Source organism: Salvelinus namaycush, chromosome 15 (assembly GCF_016432855.1).
Source record: "Salvelinus namaycush isolate Seneca chromosome 15, SaNama_1.0, whole genome shotgun sequence".
In the NCBI taxonomy this organism is placed as follows: Eukaryota; Metazoa; Chordata; class Actinopteri; order Salmoniformes; family Salmonidae; genus Salvelinus; species Salvelinus namaycush.
In genome coordinates this window covers 33,339,312-33,361,358 of record NC_052321.1, presented here as the reverse complement: position 1 = coordinate 33,361,358, position 22,047 = coordinate 33,339,312, and the positions used below count along the sequence as shown (strand labels likewise).

Sequence of the window (22,047 nt, the reverse complement as noted above, 5' to 3'; positions counted from 1 at the left end):
AGATTAATCAGACATAATCATGTTTTAGTGGGTGATTTGATACATTGTGTTTTGAGAGGCCCTGTCTGTGTGTGATGTGTGGTTGTATTTATTATGTTGTAAAAGGTCCACGTTACAAAGGGAGTTGTCAGCCCCTTGTGAGTTGTAGTTTGTTTTGTACCAGAGCTAGGTCACCAGTGGAGGACCAACATTGCAAAAACAGAAGACTTGAAAATATACAGTATCAACTGAGAGTCTCCTCGTTCATTAACTATGCTGGATGGTTTTATAAAACATGTGAATTGTATTCCCAGTACATTTTTTGTATTCCAAATTGATGTTCAAGGTGTGCAAATAATAATACAAAATGTCTCAAGGAAATGGGTGCCTTAATTCAAAACCAGCGTTTTTTATAGTTTAAAATGTGTTGGGTTATACCAAAATAATATTGAATTGTAATCAAAAGGTGACTACTGAAATTGAGCTACTGCTGTGGGAAACGAATGACACTGAGGAGAAGCATTTTCTGATGACTCTGAATACAGATATCACATCTCGGAACCCAAACCGGCTGCGCACGTGCGCCATCGTGCATAAATGTATTTTGTCCCCCCACACGAAACGCGATCACGACACGCAGGTTAAAATATCAAAACAAACTGAACCAATTACATTAATTTGGGGACAGGTCGAAAAGCATTAAACATGTATGGCAATTTAGCTAGCTAGCTTGCACATGCTAGATAATTTGTCCTATTTAGCTAGCTTGCTGTTGCTAGCTAATTTGTCCTGGGATATAAACATTGAGTTGTCATTTTACCTGAAATGCACAAGGTCCTCTACTCCAACAATTAATCCACACATAAAACGGTCAACCGAATCGTTTCTAGTCATCTCTCCTCCTTCCAGGCTTTTTCATCTTTGAATTTATATGGTGATTGGCATCTAAACTTTCCTAGTATTACCACGACAACCAGCAAAACAGTTCGTCTTTCAATCACCCATGTGGGTATAACCAATGAGGAGATGGCACGTGGGTACCTGCTTCTATAAACCAATGAGGAGATGAGAGAGGCAGGACTTGCAGCGCGATCTGCGTCAGAAATAGGAATGACTTCTATTTTAGCCCTTGGCATCGCAGACGCTCGTTGGCGCACGCAAGCAGTGTGGGTGCAATAATTGAATAACATGGATTTCTAAATTTATTTTGCAATGCTCGGGCACGCGATGTGTCCGGTCTGGTCAGCATGTTAGGGCTGGGTTACCAGAGGTAAAGAACCCAGAACAAATCTAGCTCACAGCTCTTGCATCAGATACAAACCGGGCAGAAAACTTTTTTTTCCCACACCTCTTAAGAATTCCTCAACATTTATTGGCTCTTGTCTGGCTGTGGTGTTTTCATCCTGGTCCCTGGCACTTTTCCACCCCAATAACAATGTTGACACTACCACTACGGAGAAGGGCACTTTCATTCCTATCAAAATGGTCATAGGTCAGATTAATGTATTTGTAATAGCTTAGGCTACTAAAATAAACCTGGGTCTCTGTGTAATGGTGTAACTGTTGTGTCAAAGGCTCACAGAATAATAATTGTGTTCTGATGCTGCTATGATTGTGGCTGCAGACTAGCACAACACTGCCCTCTGCTGTTGAACCTCCATCACTGCCCAGTTGCTACTAAGACAGAAAGCCCTATCACTTCCCTCCTACAATTTCTCTGGTCAGGATTATTCTGTGCTGTGTTTTACATACTTTAATACACTAGTGCCCTCAAACAATATTTTAATCACCTGTGCATACAATACTGTTTAATTTCCTGAGTTATTGATAGACTTGTTATAAACTTACACTCATTGGTAGAAACAGTCTTATCAGGTACCCAAAGGTTCTTACAGCCTCTCAAAATGCCATGCCTAGAACTCTATATTTTCTCTAGTTTTGATTAAAGCATTGTATGTACATGACTAGATGAATGTGCATAGACAGACCGCAAAGATTTAAAAGTGCAGTCAAACCCTGAAATGACATGAGTCATGGTATAGAATAAGAATGAAGTATATTCTGCTGTTTATTAGTTATTCAGTATTTCCCCATCTGACTGACAATATTCAGAACTGTGACCTTAACTAGACTGGAGGTTTCATTAAGACCATAGGATTGTGTTTGATGGGACAGTAGTACAGGTGCACCTATCTGCTGCCAGTATGCATCAGTATTTATGCATGAAGGGTGGTGAGGTGTGGAGGTTGACCGACTGGCTCGTTCCAGTAGGATTGCATGGTTCAACGTACCCTAGGCTTGTTTCACTGTATGAGTCGATCCCACTCTTTCACAAGCTGGTATAATCTGTAGCTGACCCTCGTTCTTAATAACCCCACCTTTTCTATGATGATTACTTGTCTTAAACTACAGATTATGGACCAGAATGTTCCTCTTTTAGGAATGATCACTTCTCAGACATTTTATGAGCTTTTGTTTTCTGTTTTGCACCAACCTCAGTTTAGTGTTCTTAGTGTTCTTACTGTATTCCCTCCCTGTACTTCTCTTTCTGCTGGAGAATAAAAACATATTTATTACACTCAACTTGTTTTTTCAGACTAAGCGCTTTATTTACATAGGATACATCCTAAATGGCACCCTATTCCCTATATACTGAACTACTTTTAACTAGAGCCCTATGGGCCCAGGTCAAAAGTAGTGCACTATAAAAAGGGAATAGGTTGCCATTTGAGGCACTACCATAAAGACATTTGCTGGTATATCAGATGAATTTAAATGTCAAAGCGGCCCCACAGCTCCAGCCAGCGACTCCACCAGCTGGAAGTAGCTGTATTTGATGTCATACTCCATATCATACCAGAAATTCACTGAAGAAGAAAACAAAAATATGTTTAAAGATACATACATGATCCTTGTAAACAGAGCCTCAATAGTAAGGCCGGGAATTGTCAGGAACCTTACTGTACGATATCACGATACTTCGGTGCCGATACGATGTGTATTGTGATTATATATACACAGTGCATTTGGAAAGTATTCACACCCCCTTGACTTTCCATATTTTATTATGTTACAGGCTTATTCTAAAATCGATTAAATAGTTTTTTTCTCTCATCTACACACAATACCCCATAATGACAAAGCAAAAACAGGTTTAGTAGAATTATTTGCCAATGTATAAAAAAAATATTAAAAAATGAAATAATACATTTACATAAGTATTCAGACCCTTTACTCAGTACTTTGTTGAAGCACCATTGGCAGCGATTACAGCCTCATGTCTTCTTGGGTAGGACGTTACAAGCTTGGCACACCTGTATTTGGGGCGTTTCTCCCATTTCTCTCTGCTGATCATCTCAAGCTCTGTCAGGTTGGATGGGGAGCATTGCTGCACAGCTATTTAAGTCTCTCCAGAGATTGGGTTCAAGTCCGGGCCACTCAAGAGACTTGTCCCGAAGCCACTCCTGCATTGTCTTGGCTGTGTGTTTAGGGTCGTTGTCCTGTGTGCTTAGGGTCGTTGTCGGAAGGAGAACCTTCGCCCCAGTCTGAGGTCCTGAGCGCTCTGGAGCAGGTTTTCAACAAGGATCTCGCTGTACTTTGCTCCGTTCATCTTTCCCTCGACCCGACTAGTCTCGCAGTCCCTGCCGCTGAAAAACATACCCACAGCATGATGCTGCCACCACCATGCTTCACCGTAGAGATGGTGCCACGTTTCCTCCAGATGTGACACCTGTCATTCAGGCCAAAGAGTTCAATCTTGTTTCTCATGGTCTGAGAGTCCTTTAGGTAGCTTTTGGTAAACTCCAAATGGGCTGTCATGTGCCTTTTACTGAGGATCGTTTTCTGTCTGGCCACTCTACCATAAAAGCCTGATTGGTGGAGTGCTGCAGAGATGGTTGTCCTTCTGGAAGGTTCTCCAAACTCCACAGAAGAACTCTGGAGCTCTGTCAGAGTGACCATCGGGTTCTTGGTCACCTCCCTGGCCAAGGCCCTTCTCCCCGATTGCTCGGTTTGTCCGGCGGCCAGCTCTAGGAAGATTCTTGGTGGTCCAAACTTGTTCCATTTAAGAATAATGGAGGCCACTGTGTTCTTGAAGACCTTCAATGCTACAGAATTGTTTTGGTAACCTTCCCCAGATCTGTGCCCTACGGACAATTCCTTCGACCTCATGGCTTGGTTTTTGCTCTGACATGCACTGTCAACTGTGGGACCTAATATAGACAAGTGTGTACCTTTCCAAATCATGTCCAATCAATTGAATTTACCAAAGGTGGACTCCAATCAAGTTGTAGAAACATCAAGGATTATCAGTGGAAACAGGATGCACCTTAATTTCAAGTCTCATAGCAAAGGGTCTGAATACTTAAGTAAATAATGTATTTCTGTTTTTTTATAAATGTGCAACATTTTCTGTTTTCGCTTTGTCATTATGGGGTATTGTGTGTTGATTGATGAGAAACAAAAAGGTGGAACCCATTTTAGAATAAGGCTGTAAAGTAACAAAATGTGGAAAAAGGGAAGGGGTCTGAATACTTTCCGAACGCACTATAAATATATATATATATTTTTTTACAAATGATACTTGGGAGTCACAGTATCGATATATAAAATCGGCAAGGACTAATTGTAGTACTACCAGTAAGTTCAGAACTAGTTGAAGTAACAGTACAGTACTAATTAAAGTAACAGGACAAGGACTAATTGTAGTACTACCAGTCAGTTCAGAACTAGTTGAAGTAACAGTACAGTACTAATTCAAGTTACAGTACTAGTTAAAGTAATAGTATAGTACGAGTTGTAGTATCAGTACAGTACTAGTTGTAGTACCTGCAATGCAACCGTGAGACTGGCGAACATGGTGGAACCAGAGAGAGGGCAGGTAGAGCATCTCCCCGGCCTTGACAGTAACATGGAGTGGGCATGCCAGGCGGTAGTCAGGGTAAAGCTCCAGGTCTGGCTTTAACGGGTCCAATGGTATCCAAGGAACCTGGGAAGAGAAAGGGAATTGCTGTTTCACTGCGCAGATCATCAGATCTCACAATGCCTGGAAAAGTTTTTGACATCATGATTGTAGAATACCAGTGGATTACTATCCAAAATAATCTAATAGGCTCACTTCACTCAAACCCACCTTGTCTGAATCTGCCACATCAACCACGTCGAAGTCCCCGTCCTCTCTCTGTCTGTACACTGCAGGCTGGTAGTGCTCTGAGAAAGAAAACATACACGGCCACAAAGTGGGCTTTTCATACAAATAACAGGATGCACAACATGACATGGACACAATTTAGTGTCTAATATTGTACAATGAGATATATACAGTTGAAGTAGGAAGTTTACATACACCTTAGCCAAATACATTTAAACTCCGTTTTACACAATTCCTGACATTTAATCCAAGTAGAAATTCCCTGTTTTAGGTCAGGTAGGATCACCACCTTATTCTAATAATGTGAAATGTCTGAATAATAGTAGAGAGAATAATTTATTTCAGCTTTTATTTCTTTCATCACATTCCCAGTGGGTCAGAAGTTTACATACACTCAATTAGTATTTGGTAGCATTGCCTTTAAATGGTTTAACTTGGGTCAAACGTTTCAGGTAGCCTTCCACAAGCTTCACACAATAAGTTGGGTGAATTTTGGCCCATTCCTCCTGACAGAGCTGGTGTAACTGAGTCAGGTTTGTAGGCCTCCTTGCTCGCACACGCCTTTTCAGTTCTGCCCACAATCTTTCTTTGGGATTGAGGTCAGGGCTTTGTGATGGCCACTCCAATACCTTGACTTTGTTGTCCTGAAGCCATTTTTCCACAACTTTGGAAGTATGCCTGGGGTCATTGTCCATTTGGAAGACCCATTTGCGTTCCAGCTTTAACTTCCTGACTGATGTCTTGAGATGTTGCTTCAATATATCCACATAATTTTCCTGCCTCGTGATGCCATCTATTTTGTGAAGTGCGCCAGTCACTCCTGCAGAAAAGCACCCCCACAACATGATGCTGCCACCCCATGCTTCACAGTTAGGATGGTGTTCTTCGGCTTGCAAGCCTCCCCCTTTTTCCTCCAAACATAACGATGGTCATTATGGCCAAAAAGTTATATTTTTATTTCATCAGACCAGAGGACATTTCTCCAAAAAGTGCGATCTTTGTCCCCATGTGCAGTTGCAAACCCTAGTCTGGCTTTTTTATGGTAGTTTTGGAGCAGTGGCTTCGAGGGGGAGGCTCGTCGAGGCCTGGTGACAGACGGAGTAAACATCACGAGGCGATGGCTCCACCTGCTTGGACGTGCCAGGTCTCAACGGGCTCTCCGGCCACTGTGGATATAGATACTTTTGTACCCGTTTCCTCCAGCATCTTCACAAGGTCCTTTGCTGTTGTTCTGGGATTGATTTGCACTTTTCGCACCGAAGTACGTTCATCTCTAGGAGACAGAACGCGTCTCCTTCCTGAGCGATATGACGACTGCGTGGTCCCATGGTGTATATACTTGCGTACTATTGTTTGTACAGATGAACGTGGTACCTTCAGGCGTTTGGAAATTGCTCCCAAGGATGAACCAGACTTGTGAAAGTCTACAATTTTTTTTCTGAGGTCTTGGCTGATTTCTTTTGATTTTCCCATGATGTCAAGCAAAGAGGCACTGAGTTTGAAGGTAGGCCTTGAAATACATCCACAGATACACCTCCAATTGACTCAAATGATTAGTCAATTAGCCTATCAGAAGTTTCTAAAGCCATGACATCATTTTCTGGAATTTTCCAAGCTGTTTAAATGCACAGTCAACTTAGTGTATGTAAACTTCTGACCCACTGGAATTGTGACACAGTTAATTATAAGTGAAATTGTCTGTCTGTAAACAATTGTTGGAAAAATTACTTGTCATGCACAAAGTAGATGTCCTAACTGACATGCCAAAACTATAATTTGTTAACAAGAAATTTGGGGAGTAGTTGAAAAACGAGTTTTAATGACTCCAACCTAAGTGTATGTAAACTTCCGACTTCAACTGTACATACAAATATATATTGTGGCGTACAGCAGGTCAGCCACCAAGGGGAGGCTCGTCGAGGCCTGGTGACAGACGCAGTATACATCACGAGGCGATGGCTCCATCTGCTGGATGTGCCAGGTCTCAACGGGCTCTCCGGCCAGGACTAATTGGGGATGATTGGGGATTGGTGAGTAATCAAGGGCTGTTTGTCCCATAAAGCTGCCAGAAGGGCAGCACACAGGGAAGAGACTGGGGGAGGAAAGGACTCCTGTATGGGGACGGTACCAGAGGTAACAGGAGAGAGTTCCGTTTTTGATCCCCACAGGATACAGCAAGACCCGGAGCCCAGAAGACGGGATCCTGGAGAGGGTCTCTTGGGGGAGACATGTTCTTTTCTTTTGGACTTTTATTTTAATAAACACCTTTGAAACTGAGCTAATCCTACTCTGTCCCTGTCTGATCTGTGTAAACATTTTGACCCAACCCCCTGGTCTGCCACAGTATATATCGTTGAGACTGAATGTCTTACCATAAGGTATAAAGGGCCTGTCAGACGGCGGGAGAAGGATGAAGTGTTTCTCTCCAGTGATGACACAGTACAGGTTCTCATAGTGGTCCTTGTGCACTGGGAAACAAATACACTGATTTCAAGTTCTGAAAATCCGGAAAGTAGTTAGGCCTAGATTCAATCAGATCAAGCATTGACCGGCAATAGCAGACACCCACATAGCGGATGTTTTGGTGGTGTCAGAGGTGGAACTTCGTTGGAGCCGTCAAATTGGTGAGCCGCTGCTCTTGCATCACTGTCACAAAGCCACACCGTCCCACTCACTTTAGAAGTTCAGCACAAGAAAGTGTAGGCTGTAGAGACATAATTACTCTCAAATAGAAAAATGATGAAACTAAATAATGATGGTTTCTATCATCATAATGGAGGTGTAGATCACATCTCACATTCCGGTGTTCCAACTTAAAAACAAGGCTACATGGGATTTCTGTTAATGTGACTTCTGTGCAGCCAATGGCAATGTTCGCTTTAGGTATAATGCCTAGAGGCACTTGTGGATTTCACAGTTCTAACGCAGTTCCTCCTCTTAGACTGCCAAAACAACCGCTATGCAGATGTTGGTTAAAGCGGATCTGATTGAATCGAGCCCTTCGTTCTGTAACTTTACATTCATTTTATGCATCAAAGACATGCAAATAGCCATTGACGTGCTGTTATCTCAATGTAGCTGTCACTAGAACACTACTTACTCGACGTGACTGCACTGGCTTCTCCTAACCAGAAATTCACTGCATCTGGTAACTTCCCTACGGACAAGAAAGAAGAAAAAAACCACTGAAGCCTGGAATTACAATGAATGTCGGAGATGGCAAGGAGACCTGAAGAAGAGCTCTGCCTGTCTGTCAGACTGACATTCTCCCAGACCCTGACTAACAATCAATTCCCCTTTCTCCACTCAAGCCACACCAGAGACTGCCTTTCCAAACTGCCTCTACTTCTATTGATATTTTGTGTTTGTTTATTTTTTGTAAGTTATAGGGACCACAATGGAAATAAGTCTCTGACTTTGTGATTATCCCTGTCACGTTTTTTACAAATGTATGCACTGTACGTTTTATTAACTGGCAAATCAAATCTAATTTCTAGGCATCTATTCTATAGTTCTACAGTTGTTTTTATTACTATGCCTCTCAAGTTGACACCCTATTCCTTTTAGGCCTTTAGTGCACTACCTATGATCAGAGCCTTATTTCAGACACAGACAGAAGCTGCATCCAAAATGGCAGCCTTTTTCCTATGTAGAGAAAAACGTTTTAAAGTGATTAACTATATAGGGAATAGGGTGCCATGTGAGACAACACCTTATTCTAGATGATGCATATGCCTGGTATGGAACTCACCGAGGGCTTCACTCATCCAGGGTATGTGAGCCTCCACGTCCCCAGTCAGCTCTGGCAGCTCCTCGGTCAGGTTAGAACACTGTTTCTGGACGTAGAACACTCCCCTGCTCTCCACCTTCCCCTCCACAACATCCAGCAGAGAGGAGAAGGTCATCAGCCGCTCCTCAGGCATTACAAAGCGGTCCCGGTTAACTGCGTCTGCATAGCCATTTGGGGTCACGGCCACACTGATGACCTTTGAACCCACCACTTCCCTGAAGTAAAAAAGAAGATGATATTACTCCAGTGCACACTCCAGTACATTCAGTGCTCACGCACACACACGTACCGGAGATGGGAGGGATTCCATTTGGACAAGGCTGGCCAATGACTGAAAGCATTCCGGATGACGCAGGGTTTATTTGGACCAATCCATTCCCGGTAGAACTCAAGTGGGGAAAGGGGCTGTTCTAGACACGGCACTGTTTTATTGAGATATAGCTCTAAAAAGAATAAAGATCATCACCAAGCATGTAATAGGTGGGTTACAAACTTACCGTATTTCAAACTTAACTTTTTTTGTTTTAGGGGATAATGCTGTTAACTTACCACGAGCCTCCAGAGGGAAGTCTCTCAAACACTTTTTCACTGCATCTAACGTTTTATTTTCTGCCATTACATTGCCATTAAACGATTTCAGTTTTAAAATTGACATATTTTGGGGCTCCTTCTATACATCCCGATGAAGATTATCCATAGAAAAAACATGTAATATCAATATTTGTCCCCCAAAAAATGGACAGTAAAAACGGGCACATGCGTCTCCATATTTGTTTACCTTTTGTGCGCGCATGCGTCGTCTACTTCTTCTACAAGACGATTGCTACAGTTCGACTCAAATTGTCTCCCTCTTCTGGTGGGAAACTTTAGAATAGTTTGTTAATATCGGCGTTCCCTGATCTCATGCTTGGTCCCTGGCAGTTTCTTTCATGTTTTGGACAACAGTTTTTTCCTAACCTTTTCCAAACCTTAACCTCATTCTCCTAACCTGCTATGTAAACAAATCATCTGTGTCAAGAAACCAGCAGTCCCATAACACCAAAACTGACCAATGGCAGGTATCAATGGACTAACCAATGGCAGACACCAATTGGCGTTTCCTGATATCAAGGAATGCCCACATCAAGAAACGCCACAAAATGCGGTCTGCAATTACACCATATTGTACTCCTGCAGGGCATGGGCGTTTGCTACAGAGTATTCACACCTGTACTTAATTTAGCTGTCTGTCAATCAATGAACACCACCAAGGCTCCCAGTGGTGTTTAAAAGTGAATCCTGTTTATTTCTATACGATCAATCATGGATGAAGATTCAGCATTGGATGACCCAATTGCAAATGTACCAGTAAGTACCCTACATGCAAAGTATTTTGATGACCGAATTGCAAATGTATCAGTAAGTACCCTATATGCACAGTGGTCCTGATTGCCAGTGTCAAGGGGATTATGAAAGCAGTCAATGTAGTGTTTTGGAGGTGGGAGAAACAGTTTATTACTCAGCAAAATTAACTTCAACATTTGAAATTACTTCAACCAGGTGTTTAATTTTCAATAAGCCTATAATAAATAAATAAAAATCCATGTAATTCCACTCTCCATTGCATTTTTCTTGTGTCTGGGAATGAAGAGCCCATCCTACCTCTCCTCCTTGAGCCAACCGGAGAAGGATGTCGGGAAAGATCTGGATCTCAGCGTCCTGACGGAAGAGACCAGTGGAAATGCTGCTTCTAACGCCAACATGACACAAGACAGTGGCTTCTTCGATGCCTATAGGCAAGAGGAGTCTGCTGAGACTGACCCTAAAAAGGTGGCCATGCTGGGACCCTCTACCTTCTGTCCCATGACACCCGTGACCCCAGTGGCTGAGAGTTCTGGAATCATCCCCATGTTACAGTGCGTAATGTTACAATCACCTGGGTTGTATTCATAATGCACATCTTAGCAAAACGTTTTGCAACGTTTTACTCCAAACTTAGCCCAATATTGTAATAAAGGAGCGTAACGTTACTTCTTAGCCCAATGACCTTACATGTTCTGTTTTTAAAGGGTGAATTGGCTATGGAAGCAAAAACAGCCATGCTCAATCCTGAAGGTGAATCGATTCTCAATTGCGGTACCATTCTTGAAACATAAATCCCTCTACTTTCATATCAGATGAGAAAATAATTTCACAAATGCAAAATATACACTGTTAAGTGGCAGCTGACAGTATTTTTCAGTGAAAACACATTTGTGGCATCTGTCTTCCTTTTACATGCAGATGTTTGGAGATGCAGATAGATAATTAGCACAGGTAGTCCACTGTCTTCAGTATGTTTTCTGTAAACAAGTGCTGTAACATGTAAATATGGCTGTGTGGTATCCCTAACCCTATAAAGGTGTCTCAATTTAACCTTTATTATTTCTCGCTGACATGGAAGATAAGGTCCTTATGCTTCCAAAACTGTACCTGCAAGAGGTGTGTTTTAACATTCAATCCGAGTGTCGCAGCTCTTAACAGAACTCCTCCTACATAAGACGCTTCGTCCAATGACTCTTGTGTAATGGAACTGAGCTTTTGGAGTAGCCCTTGACTATCTAAATGGTTTCTGTTGTGAATTGTTTTGCTAATACTAGGGTTTGCACTAATGAATACGACCCTGGGAAATGAAGTAGTGTACTATACAGAGAGGGAATTTTGTTGGCTCTGGCCAAAAGTGGTACACTAAATGGGGAATGGTGTACAATGTCAGATTGGCCCCTACATGTCTTGCTTGTATTGATCAGTGCTTGCATGTGAGCCCTTTTATTGTTTATGCCCAGGAATGTTGTATCCACAGTGAATCTGGCCTGCCCACTGGACCTGAAGTCCATTGTTCTACAAGCCAGAAATGCAGAGTACAACCCCAAGGTATTCAAGTATATCCAGTCTATGCTTAGTTTTATATACAGTATGGTGTAACTTTTTCCTGAATGAATTGTAGTTGGTCACGATCAGATCTTTAGTTTTCCATTATCAAGATGTGGGCATTGTACTCATGTTTCAGCGTTTTTGTGCAGTCATTATGCGACTACTGGAGCCTAGGACCACAGCGCTCATCTTCAGCTCTGGAAAGATAGTCTGCACAGGAGCCAAGAGGTGAGACGTAAGGACAGTATGGTTGTGTTCAGTAGAAAGAAACTGTTTAGAAACGGAATTAAATTGAGATATTACCTGAACTTTCCAATAAAAACACACTTTGTTTATGTTGCTAGATGTTTTGTTAGTGTGCCCTACTGAACACCAGTATCGCACTCATTTCCAGGGACCTGTCCTTGTTTTACTACATTTAAACATTAGGTATGTACCGCTCATTGCTTGAGCAATGCCACTATGCTGTTTTTGCTTTCTATTCTGACAGTGAGGAGCAGTGTCGCTTAGCTGCCCGCAAGTATGCTCGAGTGATGCAGAAGCTGGGCTTTCCTGCCAAATTCCTAGACTTCAAGATACATAACATGGTGGGGACCTGTGATGTCTGCTTCCCCATCCGGCTGGAGGGTCTGTTGCTGGATCATCAGCAGTTCAGCAGGTACATTTACTGGCTGTGTTAGGACTTTCTAACCTTCTCCAGAAGTGTGCACTTGTTCACGCCCTCTTGTGCATTTAAAATCAATGCATTGGTGCATGTATGGCAGATACATTTCCACTCATATTCCACACACCAGTAGTCCATTCCTTTTAAATCCATGTGGGGGAGTGTAAAATTTAAGACATTTGTTCTATAGACAACAATTAGCAGACATCCTTTAGTCAGTGACTCTTCCATTTTGTTGCTTGAATACTATAGTGTATTTTATAATCTGTTTTCACAGAATATTCAAATATACTCCAGACCTGAGCAACCTATTCTCCTGTAACTAACTGTGTGATGCCTTTTGGCCCTCTAGTTATGTGCCAGAACTGTTTCCTGGTTTGATCTATCGCATGGTGAAACCACGTATTGTGTTACTGATCTTTGTGTCTGGAAAAGTGGTTCTGACAGGTACGTATGTTGACAACTGGGGCGGGTTCAGCAGGACATTGTTGTAGAACATTCCCGATAGAAATATGCTACGTAAAACAAATGCCTCTCTGGCTTGTAGCATATGGAATCATGTCGGCTCTATTCGTGGCATTTCTATCTGCAATGTTTGGCTACTGAATGTGACCCAGGGCCTATTTATTACATGTATTTTTGTACGGTTTTATGGCAGAATACACCTATTTGTCTTTCCGCCAACTACTGTACTGGGTATTGAAACAAAACATTCATTTGACTGGGGTCCTGACATATAAATAACACTGCATGGGTTTTGGCACCAAGGCTCTCTCAGGTTCTCATACATACAACCGAAATACACGTGAGAAGGGAAACTCTTCATTAAAAAAAAATCTAAAAAACAGAGTGGCTGGCGTGGGCTTTCTCACTCCATCCACCATGTGGGTCAGTCTGTGTGCACCAACCGCTTGATCCAGTTCTTCACATACTGTATATCCTTTGCTTTTACTTCTAGTGCCACCCCAGAGATAACAGCCTTGCTAGGCGCCCTGCTTCGAAGATCCACACTCGACACATTCCAATCCGATATCTTTAATGAGGCACTACACAAAAAAATTAACCCACTTCATTACTCTCATCAATGCCACCTCATCCACACTTTGTAGACTTCAATCGGATCTCCATCAATGCAAAACCCTTACTCTGACCAAAGACTAACTAGATTCCACTTTACTTCGTTTCCTTTTGCATTCGCCACTGTAATCCAATCCTTATACTCTCCACTCCACACGACATCTAATTCAAACATAACATCCGCTTCTGCCACTTTCTCACCGGGTTGCTCTTCTACATTGCCTGCCACCTACTGTACTGGGCATTTATTGTTACGCATAACAGGGAGGGACCTACCTGAATGTGTCTAATACAATATGGTACTACCATGACCATGCTTGATTTTCATATTTAAAAATAAATGTTGATTAATGTTCAACTAACAAAATGTAGCCAGACGTATTCTCCATTTTCTTTCAGGAGCTAAAGAACGTCGAGAAATCTATGAGGCTTTTGAGAACATATACCCCATTCTGAAGGGATTCAGAAAGCAATGAAGTGCTTTCGCTGATTGTGTGAAGACGACGAAACCATTTGACGCACTTAATCTTCATTTGTGTAAAATAAATGCATCCTAAATTGTTTAATTTTGTGTGTTGCACTTCTGGAGTGTTAAATAAAGTGTGTAGATGGGCAACTTGTAACATACTTTTATAATTGTGTAATGAATTAATATGGAATATAGGACCCTTCTAATAAAAGCGAAGTGTTCTGTTGTAAATCAATAGCAAATGGTATAGCCATATGCCCACGTGACCATACGTACGTAAACAAACCATCTCATGCAAAACACAGTGACACAGTTTGCTGCGGGCTAGCTAACAGCAGCAATATATTCCATGACTGAACATAGCTACATTTCCGAAAATAAAGACGGCATTGAGGTGGTAAATATATCCGTAACATTTTAAAATAAGTAGGGCAACCTCGATGCCAGAATAGCTATAATTTAGCTAGGTTAGCTGGCGCTTGAACGGCAGTTCCATCATCATGGCATCCTCGCTGCGAAGCGAAGGGACTTTGGGAGCGCTGCCCGGGGCTCGGCCACAGCTTCGCTCGCACCTCCTACACTCCACAACCACCACAGGTTCCCCTGGGTCTCAAATGGTGGAGTCTGTGGACGATGCGGAGGGTTTGTATGTCGCCGTGGAGCGATGTCCCCTCTGCAACACCGCCAGGCGCAGGCTGACGTGCGCCCGATGCATCCATGCAGGCGATTTCATATACTTCGACGGTAGAAACCCTGAACGGTGCGTGTTTACATTCAGCTAACTTCATAACACAGCTCTAAATAAAGGCTTTATGAAATGTTGGCTATGCATCATCAGCTAACATTGCATTTAATAGCTACCAACAATCAAACAAACTGGCTGGCTAGCTATGTTGTTTAGCTACAACCAACACCTTTAGCAAAACGTCACCACGTGTAAACAAGCTAGCTAGCTGACGTTTTGCTAAACCATAGTTGGTGTAACTTATGTTACACACAAGTTATAGCCAGCAAGGCTGTTTTCGGAACATTATTGGCCTAGATTGCACAACACTTAGCTATATGTTATTTTGAATCATGTCATTTGAGCACCAACTTTCTCGTACTCAACACAGTGCATACAGTAACTAACTTTCTAGTGTCTTGAAACGGAAAATAATTGTCATAGTTACGTCATGACTCTTTGTTTAATACTTACACTGTGACTGACATACTTTTTGTATTTTTCATAATCAAATGACTACATTGTATTTTTTTTTAAGTACAATACATCTCAAGTTTGTGTGAAGTAGGGAGGGAGCATTGTAAATAAGAATTTGTTCTTAATGTTCTTAACTGGCTTTCCTAGTTAAATAAAAAGCTAGGCCACACTCTTGCCAACACCTGCTTGGAGTGGTCAATGGGCACTTTTGCCGCATTCAAAACAACTGGGAACTCGGAGAAATACCAGGTCAAATCATGACGTCGGTGATCTTCAGGTCGGAAAGTCGGAGCTCTAGAATGAGGCCCGAGTTGGAATTCCGAGTTGGATGACCGTTCAAATCGATTTTTCTCAGTCAGAGCACATTTCCCCCCCAAGTTCTGTTGTTTAGAACGCGGCATTTACTAATTCTGCTGTGATGTCATCAAAAGTAACACTAGGTTTTATAATGGTAACAATTTTTTCCCAGATACACTGAAAAATTGGAAAGACTTAAAATGCTGAAGGAGGAGAAAGAACGTTTCCAACAGATGTACAGTATAATATTTTCAGTTATCTTGAATATGCTAAATAATACTTTGCAGTTTTCAAGCATTTGTATTCCTACCTTCTCATGGTTTATATGAACCATATTGATATTACACACTACTCTTTCTTCCAGGGTCATTACAGCCATGGACAAGAAAGTCCAGGCAGATCAGCTGGTAAGTTGAATTATGAGTAGAGGACCTCCCATATTTATATAAATTCTCGTAAATTTACGCTGCCCTACGTGAGGTATGTTTTTCAAATGCGTCAATAGCCTGCCTGTTCTCTTCAACTCTCATCTACCCTTAGCATTTGTATTGTTTCTTTCATTCAGAAATGGAAGATCATGTCATGCAAGATGAAAATAGAGCAGCTGAAGGAGGCTATTGGTTGTGGGAATGAAGAGGTGAAAAGTGGTGAGTTACGTGGCCTTGACAGCCACTCAAATCAGACATTCAAATCAGTGATACTCACCTCCATGTGTATTTCTACACTCACCTCCATTTCTAAACCATAAAACAGATATGTATGAAAATACCCTCCAATAAAAGGTGACATTCTGTACTGTCGCCTCATATGAAACATTTGATCTCAAATTTAAAATGTTAGCTTCACTGTCCAAATACATATGGAGGTGAGTGTAAATTACAATGCACTATTTGACTGTTCTATTATATTGTACATGATTAAAATAATCATCTTGATTTATTCTCTTCCTCATACCCATGTCTTTATGTAGCCTGTCTAAGACAACAGGCAAACCTGAAATAGTGCAAGACATTGGCTTGCATCCCAAATAGAACTCCATTCCCTATTTAGTGCAGGCCCTATGGGCCCTGGTCAAAAGTAGTGCACTGTACAAGGAATAGGCTGCCACCTGACCCATATTAATCAATCAACTTATTATCTCTCCCTCTTCTCCCAGGTAAGGACCTGCTGCTTCGCTCCCAAGAGGAGAGCCAGAGGCTGCAGCGGCGGGCCAGCCGCCATCAGGAGAAGAGGGACAAGATCGAGAGACACAACCGGCGGCTGGGAGAGCTGCTGGAGAAGAGGGGCAAGGAGCTGCAGGGTCGTCTGGAGCACCTGGCTGAGGTCCGCAGAGGACACATCCTGGAGCTCACCGCTCACATCTTCCCCACACAGGAGGAGAAACAGGGTAGCAGGTAAGCATTGCCATGGTTTCAAGATTATTTGAAGTGTATTTTACACTAACTCACCCGATTCACCTAAACAAGGGCTTGATGATACGTTAACAAGTTGAATCACGTGTGCTAGCTCTCGACTAGATCAAATATATGGAACAGCAGGGGGTCCTTGAGGAGAGCTTTGAGAACCACTGTCATACAGCATTGGCCAGAGCCAAGTATTAAATATTACTCCATCCATGACTGGCCAGCATTATGAAGCTGGGCTTTAGTTTTCAAGGACAGCAATGATACCAGGGCTCTCTGTCCATTTGAGACATTGGTTGTTGTTTTAGGATTTGGGTCAGTCTCGGTCAGCTGGTTCTTGATTCAAATTTGAAAGTGCATGCTGAGGGACCTCTCATCTGCTGTTTGACTTAGTTATAGAGATGCTCTTCCTGTAATGACAGTCTCTCCCTCTCTTTGCTCCTTTCCCTCAGGGACCCAGCAGACGTGTTGTCGGAGTGTGACTTGGCCCTGACCTCCAGCACGGTGAGTGAGTTGGCTGAGGCCCGCCGCACCACCTACCTGTCAGGGCGCTGGATCTGGGATGACCAGAATGGAGAGACCTCCATTAGCATCACTGGACCCAGGGTCACGCTGCCCAGCAACGGGGACTGCTCCCCCTATTACAGCTGGGTGGAGGAGAAGAGCACCAACGAGGGGCCCGGTAGGACATTATAGCAAAATATGTTGTATGTAATAATTATATATGCCATTTAGTAGACGTGTTTATCCAAAGTGACTGACAGTACAGTGTGTGCATACATTTTACTATATGTTTTAGTATACTTTTCTAGCTCTACATTCTTACCAAAACAAGACATCATAATCAAATGATCTGTCTTTTGAGATGTGACAAGGACAAACGACTAGCCGATTGAGAGAACATCTGGTCCTTAGAGGTGACCAATCTGCAATGTTGACTTGTACTGTGCCAAGGCGACTTGTTCTCAAGAAGAGCTTCCATTTCCAGAGCTGGACCACATCAACCCAGCCCACACCATCAGTGCAGCCCTCTGTTTTGCTACCCAGCTCATCAACATCCTCTCTCACATCCTGGATGTCAATCTGCCCAAGAAGTTGTGTAACAGTGAGTTCTGTGGTGACAGCCTGAGCAGGTACAGGTTCACCCGGGCTGTCACCAAGCTCAACACCAACATCCTCCACCTCTGCTTCTCACAGGTACTACAGAGCATGGTTCGTCTAGAAGTTTCTTCCTTCTGGGAGTATATTTTCCTTGCCACTATGCTGCTGCTTTCTCTTCTGGGTTCTAGGCCGTGTTACTGTTAATCGCTTTGTTACATGATTGATCTAGCTTGTATGTATCAGCCCACACTGGAGATGCGCGCCACTAACCAGTTGTGTTCCTGTGCAGCATGTTGAGAGTGAGCTGCTGCACCCTCAACACACCCTGAGGAACATCATGTTCCTGGGCTCTCCCGACAACAAGAACCTGGGCAGGTAAGAAGATCCCTTGTCATAAGTAGATTGCTATTTGGGACACCACCTGACTATGTCCTCTCTGTGCAGGACGGGTCCGTACGAGGTGACTGCTGACCTGGAGGACTCCATGGAGTTTGTTGAGCCGGAGGCGGCCGGCCCGGCGGAGGAAAGCGGGGATGAGATGGTGACGGACGAGGAGACAGACCTGGGGACAGACTGGGAAACGGTCCCCAGCCCGCGCTTCTGTGACATCCCCTCCCAACCCATGGACCTGTCCCAGAGCACAGCCATGCAGGTGTCTCAGCCCGTGGGTCAGGCCGGGGGCATGATCTCCTCAGCAGCAGCATCCGTCACCTCCTGGTTTCGGGGCTACACCGGCCAGCGCTGAGGGAGGCTGGAGGCTCACTGGCCAGGGTCATATTAGGGCACACTAGAAAAACGTTTTGCAACGTAGAAGGAAAACAAGTGTTTTTTGTTATTGAACAAGTTCAGGTAGTGTTTCAGTCCGTTTGGTGTCTAATGAATACACCCCAGGACTGGCTGGAGCTATGCAGCACTACCACCACACAGAGACTGTTCTGTTCTGGCCTATGCCTGTAGTCAGCCTGCAGTCCTAGTCCACTTCCACCAAGAAGGGATATTTGTTTTTACTAAATTGCATGACTGAATCCCTGTTGGAGGAAGGGAAATGTATCGCTCACTTTCTTAAGAAGGAGAATGTTGTCATTGACAGCAGTGATTCTTCTGGTAAAAATGGTTATAGTGCGAAAGCCTGTCGCTTGGGGAGGGTGTTATTCAAAGAGTAGTCTCTCACAACTCTCAGCCATCCGCACGCTCCATCCCAGTAGTTGTGAGAAGATTTTTCAAAGGGAGACTGGCGCTTCTGTTGCTTTCCCGTGTACCCATCCATATTGTCGGTTCTTAATGTTTCTTTACTACATCCCAAATGGTACCCTATGCCTTATAAAGTGCACAACTTTTGACCAGAGCCCTATGGGCCTTGGTCAAAAGTAGTGCACTACATAGGGAATAGGGTACCATTTGGGACAGAACCTTCCTTCATACTGCATTACATCAAAATGGTTTGTCAGGATTGTGTTTTGAAGTGTGCCTAAAACCTCATTGGTGTGTTCTGTGGGTCTTTATACTACAGGTGATTCGAACAGTGACATGGGTGGCTTAAATGATAGAACACAATACAGTTGAGGTCGGAAGTTTACATACACCTTAGCAAAATACATTTAAACTCAGTTTTTCACAATTCCTGACATTTAATCCTAGTAAAAATTCCCTGTCTTATGTCAGTTAGGATCACCACTTTATTTTAAGAATGTGAAATGTCAGAATAATAGTAGAGAGAATGATTTTTCAGCTATTAGTTCTCTCATCACATTCCCAGTGGGTCAGAAGTTTACATACACTCAATTAGTATTTGGTAGCATTGCCTTTAAATTGTTTATTAACTTGGGCAAAACGTTTCAGGTAGCCTTCGCACAATAAGTTGGGAGAATTTTGGCCCATTCCTCCTGACAGAGCTGGTGTAACTGAGCCAGGGTTGTAGGCCTCCTTGCTCACACACGCTTTTTCAGTTCTGCCAACAAATTTTCTATGGGATTGAGGTCAGGGCTTTGTGATGGCCACTCTAGTACCTTGACTTTGTTGTCCTTAAGCCATTTTGCCACAACTTTGGAAGTATGCTTGGGGTCATTGTCCATTTGGAAGATCCATTTGCGACCAAGCTTTAACTTCCTGACTGATGTCTTGAGATGTTGCTTCAATATATCCACATAATTTTCCTCCCTCATGATGCCATCTATTTTGTGAAGTGGACCAGTCCCTCCTGCAGCAAAGCACCCCCACAACATGATGCTGCTACCCCCGTGCTTCACGGTTGGGATGGTGTTCTTCGGCTTGCAAGCCTCCCCCTTTTTCCTCCAAACATAACAATGGTCATTATGGCCAAACAGTTAAAATTTTTGTTTCATCAGACCAGAGGACATTTCTCCAAAAAGTACGATCTGGCTTTTTTATGGCGGTTTTGGAGCACTGACTTCCTTTCTGAGCAGCCTTTCAGGTTATGTCGATATAGGACTCGTTTTACTGTGGATACAGATACTTTTGTACCTGTTTCCTCCAGCATCTTCACAGGGTTCTTTGCTGTTGTTCTGGGATTGATTTGCACTTTTCGCACCAAAGTACATTCATCTCTAGGAGACAGAACGCATCTCCTTCCTGAGCTGTATGACGGCTGTGTGGTCCCATGGTGTTTATACTTGCGTACTATTGTTTGTACAGATGAGCGTGGTACCTTCAGGCATTTGGAAATTGCTCCCAAGGATGAACCAGACTTGTGGAGGTCTACAATTCTTTTTCTGAGGTCTTGGCTGATTTTTTTTTTGATTTTCCATGATGTCATGCCTTGAAATACATCCACAGGTACACCTCCAATTGACTCAGGCTAATTTACATAATTTATCAGAAGCTTTTAAAGCCATGACATAATTTTCTGGAATTTTACAAGCTGTTTAAAGGCACAGTCAACTTAGTGTATGTAAACTTCTGACCCACTGGAATTGTGATACAGTTAATTATAAGTGAAAAAATCTGTCTGTGAACAATTGTTGGAAAAATTACTTGTGTCATGCACAAAGTAGATGTCCTAACCGACTTGCCAAAACTATAGTTTGTTCACAAGAAATTTGTGGAGTGGTTGAATAACAAGTTTTAATGACTCTAACCTAAGTGTATGTAAACTTCCGACTTCAACTGTACATCTTTGGCTTACTTCATAAGATGTTAGTTTATTTTTCTTATTCAGGGCTTGTAAAACTTAATTTTGAAATGACTGGTAATGCAGATTAAGCATTTACACTGTCACAATAAGCAACATTTCACATATTTCACCGCTGTATGGACCTTTATAACTTGTACCTGCTAGTGACAAAATAGGTTGTGTAAAAAATAAAGGATTAATGCGATTTGTTGGCATAAAAGTCTTATTTGAACCATTTAAGAAAGAAGCGTCACTGTCAAGTGTATTATACAACCATGTTCAGATGGAATCTAATGGGCGTGTGTTGGCTGCACTGCAAACCCCAAACTATTTACTGGTATATTCTAACTAACTGCTTCACAGAAAAACAGGTTCCACAGTTGACTCAAAGGCTGCTTTTACACAGGCAGCCCAATTTTGATCTGTTTTTTTTCTTCTTAATTTTCACACAATCAGTGTAGCTCTGAAAAAGATTGTGATTGGTCAAAATCCCAATTAGTAGAAAAATTGTCCGAATTGGGCTTCCTGTGTAAACGCAGCCAAAATAACCTTAGCTTTCTGGTAAATAACACTAGCTCTTTTGTATGGCAGGCAGGCACAGACTTTCTACATGAAATGAGGCCCATTAGTACTCAGATTTAACCCAGTGAGTCCCACCGGTAGGTTTGACTTCTAACCCCTTTGAAACAGTGTTTGAGCTACGGACTTCTGTGTTGTACCATTAGATTAGTCTATTTAACAATTAGTCTGTGATTAACGGGGGCTGAGCAAGAGCAGTGTTTGTGAGACAAGGGCGATTCCCGAAGGGGTCTGGGTCTTTTATATAAAAACGCCTGTAGCAGTGGTTACCAATCGACCGGTTTATCACCAAACATATATTTTTTTAAATAGCGAT

General features: G+C 42.6%; 3 protein-coding genes across 4 annotated transcripts; 2 read left to right on the top strand and 1 right to left on the bottom strand.

Moving 5' to 3' along the window:
- Positions 1 to 2,563: 2,563 nt before the first annotated feature.
- jmjd7 (jumonji domain containing 7) lies at positions 2,564 to 9,703 on the bottom strand. The gene is made up of 8 exons (XM_039009801.1): positions 9,468 to 9,703; positions 9,208 to 9,361; positions 8,880 to 9,133; positions 8,229 to 8,285; positions 7,501 to 7,596; positions 5,111 to 5,187; positions 4,807 to 4,966; positions 2,564 to 2,846 (listed from the first exon to the last, which is right to left on the bottom strand). The coding sequence occupies exons 1-8, from the start codon at positions 9,571 to 9,573 to the stop codon at positions 2,758 to 2,760; spliced, it is 993 nt and encodes a 330-aa protein (XP_038865729.1). The 5' UTR covers positions 9,574 to 9,703; the 3' UTR covers positions 2,564 to 2,757.
- Positions 9,704 to 10,126: 423 nt separating this feature from the next.
- tbpl2 (TATA box binding protein like 2) lies at positions 10,127 to 11,208 on the top strand. The gene is made up of 3 exons (XM_039009112.1): positions 10,127 to 10,265; positions 10,548 to 10,813; positions 11,181 to 11,208. Exons 1-3 carry the CDS (start codon positions 10,221 to 10,223, stop codon positions 11,206 to 11,208), a joined length of 339 nt encoding a protein of 112 aa, XP_038865040.1. The 5' UTR covers positions 10,127 to 10,220.
- Positions 11,209 to 14,317: 3,109 nt separating this feature from the next.
- On the top strand, positions 14,318 to 19,668 carry atg14 (autophagy related 14). 2 transcript variants are annotated; one of them, XM_039009798.1, is made up of 9 exons: positions 14,318 to 14,780; positions 15,691 to 15,753; positions 15,883 to 15,925; positions 16,084 to 16,165; positions 16,675 to 16,912; positions 17,374 to 17,603; positions 17,910 to 18,118; positions 18,312 to 18,397; positions 18,467 to 19,668. In XM_039009798.1, exons 1-9 carry the CDS (start codon positions 14,521 to 14,523, stop codon positions 18,765 to 18,767), a joined length of 1,512 nt encoding a protein of 503 aa, XP_038865726.1. In that variant the 5' UTR covers positions 14,318 to 14,520; the 3' UTR covers positions 18,768 to 19,668. The 2 variants fall into 2 exon arrangements, with proteins under 2 accessions (XP_038865726.1, XP_038865727.1); XM_039009799.1 differs by lacking the exon at positions 15,691 to 15,753.
- Positions 19,669 to 22,047: the final 2,379 nt, after the last annotated feature.

Bases quoted from the DNA above. Each gene is read 5' to 3' on its own strand.
- jmjd7 (XM_039009801.1), bottom strand. From the start codon at position 9,573: ATGTCAATTTTAAAACTGAAATCGTTTAATGGCAATGTAATGGCAGAA. The intron at 9,134-9,207 runs GTACGTGTGTGT...TTTTTACTTCAG, and splicing joins TGGAATCCCTCCCATCTCCG to GGAAGTGGTGGGTTCAAAGG. The intron at 2,847-4,806 runs GTACTACAACTA...TTTCTTCTTCAG, and splicing joins GTCTCACGGTTGCATTGCAG to TGAATTTCTGGTATGATATG.
- tbpl2 (XM_039009112.1), top strand. From the start codon at position 10,221: ATGGATGAAGATTCAGCATTGGATGACCCAATTGCAAATGTACCA. The intron at 10,266-10,547 runs GTAAGTACCCTA...CTGGGAATGAAG, and splicing joins ACCCAATTGCAAATGTACCA to AGCCCATCCTACCTCTCCTC. The intron at 10,814-11,180 runs GTGCGTAATGTT...TTTTACATGCAG, and splicing joins GGAATCATCCCCATGTTACA to ATGTTTGGAGATGCAGATAG.
- atg14 (XM_039009798.1), top strand. From the start codon at position 14,521: ATGGCATCCTCGCTGCGAAGCGAAGGGACTTTGGGAGCGCTGCCCGGG. The intron at 15,754-15,882 runs GTACAGTATAAT...TCTTTCTTCCAG, and splicing joins AAAGAACGTTTCCAACAGAT to GGTCATTACAGCCATGGACA. The intron at 17,604-17,909 runs GTAGGACATTAT...TTCCATTTCCAG, and splicing joins GAGCACCAACGAGGGGCCCG to AGCTGGACCACATCAACCCA.